At 40.1% G+C, this 6,000-nt stretch overlaps 1 protein-coding gene across 1 annotated transcript; it reads left to right on the forward strand.

Moving 5' to 3' along the window:
* Positions 1–1,922: 1,922 nt before the first annotated feature.
* On the forward strand, positions 1,923–6,000 carry LOC107275872 (obtusifoliol 14-alpha demethylase). The gene is made up of 3 exons (XM_015790774.3): positions 1,923–1,976; positions 2,156–2,697; positions 4,854–6,000. The coding sequence occupies exons 2-3, from the start codon at positions 2,197–2,199 to the stop codon at positions 5,874–5,876; spliced, it is 1,524 nt and encodes a 507-aa protein (XP_015646260.1). The 5' UTR covers positions 1,923–1,976; positions 2,156–2,196; the 3' UTR covers positions 5,877–6,000.

The raw sequence follows: 6,000 nt of genomic DNA on the forward strand, positions 1-6,000 counted from the left end.
TGATCTCATTGCCAATACAATGCTAAAAAGCATCTCTCAACTGATGCGGTGGCAACAGGCAAAACAAGTACAAGCTTCAAAAGATGATATACCAAAGGAAAAGCAAGATGTTTCTTTCTGTCCACCATCAATTTTGCAAGTGAAAGGGCATGTAGCCTAGTGATTGCAGTGACCTGAGTAGCACCCCGAGGTCCTGAGTACAAATCTCCATAGGAGCAAAATTTAGATTGGGTTATTTGAGGACTAAATTCCATGTTTGATAGGCTAAGTTCCTAATTTGTAAATGCTGTATATATCTGGTTGGATATAGAGGCAGGGTAAAAAATACCCTTCTAAAAAAATCAATTTTGCAAGTTCAGTAATGGTCTTCAAGTTCGAAAATCTTTCATCGGATTGTACATTGTCAATGTATAACTGAAGTTCATGGGCAAGATCCTTCAATTGAACTGAACTAAAATCATCAGGATAAAGCTTAGCAAGTTCCATGCATGAGGCTATTCATTTTGAAATCAGCAAAAGAATCCTTAGGATTGAAAGCAGCCATATAAGTAAGCAAATTAGAATTTGTTTCAGTAAAGCGATCATTAAACTCAATAAGTAGCAAGTCCACAACAGGGTTCAAACAGTCCCATCTATACTGTTGGTAATTAGTGTGATTTATCTTTTTCCTTGGTTTATGACGGTCAATATACTCCTCTTCCATATCTAGCCTAAGAATTCCATGCTCATCATAAAATGAATACATTTTCTCCAATAAAGATTCCCAGCCATCATCTCTAATCGCCTGAAATTTTTCCTTAGTTGATTTCACCTCTAGCATGGCCTCCAATATACCTCCATCTTTCCTTTGTAAACAAAGTGACAGAGCATTTGCATACCCCAGGATCATCAACATCAAGTGCAAATGAAACACAAAATCAAAATCTTGAAGATAATCCATGAGCCCACGGGCTTGACGTCTTTTGCCAATATACGGGCCCTGCTTCTCCACATATTTCAGCACATCCATAACAAATGAGATTGAAAACAACCTATTTAGACCCTTAAGAGTCTTATAATGGGAACACCACCGAGTGTCTCCAGGTCTTTGAAGTGTTTGCTCTTGGTTTAGTCCTGTTCCAGTACAAATCTTTCTGCCCACTGCCTATTGCTTTCTTTAGTTTCTCTTCTTGACTTTCTCGTATCATGTCTCTCTTTGCAAGAAGCTCCCGCTGCCATGTTAAGAAGAAGAGACCAAAGAAATCACTCACATCATCATTATTTTTAGCTATTGACACTAACTAACTGGAGTTGGTGGGGCGAAGCAATGAACATAATATATCTGTGTGTGTGATTGCTCTCTCTCTCTCTCGTATATATAAGTATAGTTATATCTTACCTATCTACTCTTTTCAGTAAGTAAAAAATTACTTTTAATCCAAATTATCTTATATATCATTCTGTGTTATATAAGTTACAATACAAATATTGAAACTTACAATGTAATTACAGTATAATTTTTAGTGGAATCTTTTGTGTAATTATAATATACAGGCTAGTGTAAAAATGATCTGATTATTTTTTTTAAGTAAAAAATACGAAGCTATGGTAAAAACTACTCCTATGAAGCTAGTGTTTAAGGCCATGTGTGTAGAGGTGGCAGGGGTCTCGACTCATTAATCCTAAAAATCATATTAGTTAAACTCATCTATCTGAACATGGCACACGACAATGACGGAAGATATGCGAGTTTTAATTGTTGCCAGGTCGAAGTTACAGATTTTTCTAAGATTATTATTATTATCATTTGAGATTGATCGTATAGTATTAAACTCCAATTAATGCATCTGAGTACACGTGCATACATACTCCTGCTACTTTTCTAGCCTGTTGGCCTCTTCCAAAATCTCATTCTCTATATAAATGTATCTCTCCTATCACATTTTTAAGTGAGTTCGCACTTCCTCTGGTCATGATCGAAAGCCTTCCTGTTCAAGGTAAGCTCATTTCGTTACTCTATCTCTCTCTCTCTCTCTCACACACACATATATATACAACACACACATATATATGTGTGTATTAATGTCTATCCTTTATCCATCCTATGCAACACAAAGCACACCCTCCCCCTTTAAATTACATCACAAATTAATTCATCTCCTCGTTTGTGCACAAGGCTAATTAAACTCTGGTCACTCAAGTGGACTGGCAACAAGCATGGATCATGTAACAAGTAGCACAATCGCCAGAGGCGCCATGTCGTGGGTCGCCGCCACCGTAGCTCTCCTGCTGACCACCGCGGTCATACTGACCGCGTTGCAGAAGAGAAAGATCAGCAGCCCGGCCGCGGCGGCGCCGCCGGTTGTGCGGGGAGCCGGTCTCGTACGGTTCGCGCGCGCCATGGCGAGGGACGGGCCGCTGGAGGCGATCCGCGAGCAGCAGGCGAAGCTGGGGAGCGTGTTCACGGCGATCGCCCCGTTTGGCCTCTTCAAGGTGACCTTCCTGATCGGGCCGGAGGTGTCGAGCCACTTCTACCTGGCGCCGGAGTCGGAGATGGGGCAGGGTAGCATCTACAGGTTCACCGTGCCTTTGTTTGGGCCCGAGGTTGGCTACGCCGTCGACCCGGACACTCGTGCTGAGCAGATGCGCCTCTTCTGGGACGTCCTCAAGCCACGGAGCATCGAGGCCAGGGTAGGCGCCATGGCTGAGGAGGTCCAGGTATATTCATCTCTGCATATCCGATCCCTTGCGGTTGTTTACTTACTTTTTACATTCAACTAATTAGCCATCGTGTGACTCCAAATTAAGTCAATTGCCATGTACCTCAACTTTGTTTTGTAAGTTTAACAGAGACTTTCAGCCCCATCGTTTGGTTTATTGGTGGAATAAGCCAAACAACATATTTAAAAAAAAATAAAAAGGTAATTTGTTCATGAAACTTTTATATATACGTTCTGTTCTTAGTTATCTAAAAGCAAAGGCTAAAAAATAAACTTCGATGAAAAAACCCCCAAAATCATATTCAAATTTAAGGTTGAAAATTAAAATTTTGGCTGATAAATATAAGCATAAGCGAAAAAATGAGGCCATTTGTTTTAGAACGGTTCATTTTTCCTTTACAGGATATATGAGAGTTCAGAGCGCAAAAAAAAAAAAAGAAACATGTTCTCCGCTTCATACCATACACGCTTACGCATTTTAAATTTAACCTTGAAAACATTTTAATATGAATTAAATTTTTTTCTGATAATTATGTTATTAATTGGATTGACATTCAAATTTATTTTCATATGGTTATAATTTTGTTAGTACAAACCTTACCTTACAGTACATATGAGAAATTAAAAGCCAATGATTAGTTTTTGAGACCATATTGAGTTTGACCGCATCTTATATTATGTGGTGGAGGTACTATTACCAACGTAAAATGGGCATATTTTTTATTACTAGTAATCATATAGGAGTGCATTGAAAATTTGAAAATTATTATCTACCAAAAACAATCTGTTTAACCAAAATTTATAAAACGCATATTCCAAAGTAACTGTAAAAATAAAAATAACCAATGTTATGGGTACATGTTATTCTCTTAGCACTTCATCAAGATAAACTTGCATCTACTCTCATGCATATTGCCATTATACGAACCACACCCAAATAAATGAAGCATATCTTAGCATTTGTAGGCCCTTGAAATGGGAGAAACACATAGATTATATATACTTCAATTTTTTTTGTGTGGTTGTATACGCCATCCTAACAAATTCAGCTTTGAATAAATTAAATAGCACGATATCGTTGCTTCTTATTGTCCATAGTTTGAATACATCAAATAGCATGGTATCTATGTTGAGGGACATTAAATAAGTAAATACAATATGATACAGACATGCAAAATAAATCCCTATGAATAAAACATATGCAATAATGGATTATGTAAATTATTACAATCATAGGAAATAATATGCATCAAGCAATATTAGTAAAGGAGAAGGAAACCTGCACTACCTAAATTGACAACAAGACCTTGTTTTTCTTGCTCCAAGACCATGGAACAAAAGTAATCCTATATATATATATAGCTCCCACTTTAGCTATTTAAAAATGCTTCAAGATCAACATTTTTTATTATTTAGAAGTGAAGTAAAGTGAAAAGGTAGTACAGGAGTCGCATTAACATGTTGTAAGTAAAGCACCCTGAACATGTATATGTGAAAGAAAAAAAACTACCTTTGAAATAACCTGAAACTTAAGGTGGGAGCACGCATGAACTGTGTCCAGTCCAATAATCATATGTCAGCTACAAAACAAAGTGAAAATTGAAGTAAGAGCATAACAAATAGGCTAATATCAGGAAGGTGTGCGCGATATGATTCGAAGTAAATGGAGGGGGCATAAGAAACTCACTTCCAAAGGAAAATCAGCTTGAGATAAAACATTTACTAAGCAGCATTTTGATATATCTTTGGGCAGCAGGAGCATCAATGATTTGCCATCTTCCTCCTTTTCTACTGTTGCAAATCCAACAATGATTTACCATCTTTCATAATTCTTGATGTTTTGAGAAAGGTTTAAGTCAAACTTTTATAACGTTGACTATCAATAACTTTTGAACTAATTAGTTTAAAGACACTAGAACAACATATATAGATTTATTACTGTACTAAAAGTAAAAAAAAAATATTGATTTATTGCATAAATTATACTAGAAACACATAGTCAAAGATATATTTTGAACTCCGTGTCAACGTCCAAAACATTAAGGATTATAGAACCAAAGAAAGTATCAAAGAATCCAACTCCTTTTTTTTATTAGTATAAATGTTATATTATTTCCTTCTCTTTAATCTTTCGATGACTGTTTTCTAATGTAGAACTACTTCTCGAGATGGGGAGAGCAAGGGACGGTTGATCTGAAGAAAGAGTTGGAGCAGGTACTGATGTTGATCGCGAGTCGGTGCCTGCTGGGAAGGGAGGTGCGGGAGAGCATGGTGGACGAAGTATACGAGCTCTTCCGTGATCTTGACAACGGCTTGCACCTCATCAGCACCATGCTCCCCTACCTCCCAACCCCGGCACACCGCCGTCGTGACAGGGCGCGCCAAAGGCTCGGGGAGATATTCACCGAGGTGATTAGGTCACGCAGGAACTCTGGCACTGCCGACAACGGCGACGACGTGCTGCAACGCCTCATTGACGGCAGGTACAAGGACGAGCGTGACTTGACGGATGTGGAGGTCGTCGGTCTACTCGTGGCGCTTGTGTTCGCGGGGAAACACTCGAGCTCCAGCGTGAGCACCTGGACCGGCATCAACCTGCTCTCCCACCCAAACCACCTTGTCGCCGTCATCGCCGAGCAGGACCGGCTGATGGCGTCGCGCGCTAGAACCGACGATGACCATGATCGCGTCAACTATGATACCGTGCAGGAGATGACCACTCTGCACCGCTGCATCAAGGAGGCGCTCCGACTGCACCCACCGGCAGTGGCAATGTTCCGTCAAGCCCGCAAGCACTTCACCGTGCAGACAAAGGAAGGTAAAGAGTACACGATCCCAGGAGGGCACACGGTGATGAGCACGATCTTGGTGAACCACCACATGCCCAATGTCTACAAGGACCCTCATGTGTTTGACCCTTCACGGTTTGCACGCGGTAGGGGGGAAGACAAGGCCGCTGGCCCCTTCTCCTTCCTGGCCTTTGGCGCCGGGAGGCATTCATGCGCAGGTGAGTCCTTCGCGTACACACAGATAAAGGTGATATGGAGCCATTTGCTGAGGAACTTTGAGCTCAAGATGGTATCTCCTTTCCCTGAGACAAGCTGGAGAATGGTGACGCCAGAGCCAAAGGGGACAGTGATGATTAGCTACAGGAGACGGAACCTAACTTGTAAATAGGGAAATGTGCAATGGTGGAAGAAACGGTTATCAATACTATATAAACAGTACTAAAGATATCACCTATATAATAATGTAATAGTTTTATGTACCAATCTACAAAAGAAAAGCAATCCCCCTCTCA

Source organism: Oryza sativa, chromosome 7 (assembly GCF_034140825.1).
Source record: "Oryza sativa Japonica Group chromosome 7, ASM3414082v1".
Classification (NCBI taxonomy): Eukaryota; Viridiplantae; Streptophyta; class Magnoliopsida; order Poales; family Poaceae; genus Oryza; species Oryza sativa.

What these genes read in the sequence shown, in the direction of transcription:
- LOC107275872 (XM_015790774.3), top strand. Translation starts at nt 2,197, where the DNA reads ATGGATCATGTAACAAGTAGCACAATCGCCAGAGGCGCCATGTCGTGG. An exon ending in CCATGGCTGAGGAGGTCCAG is followed by an intron (nt 2,698 to 4,853) that starts GTATATTCATCT and finishes TTTCTAATGTAG; the next exon opens with AACTACTTCTCGAGATGGGG.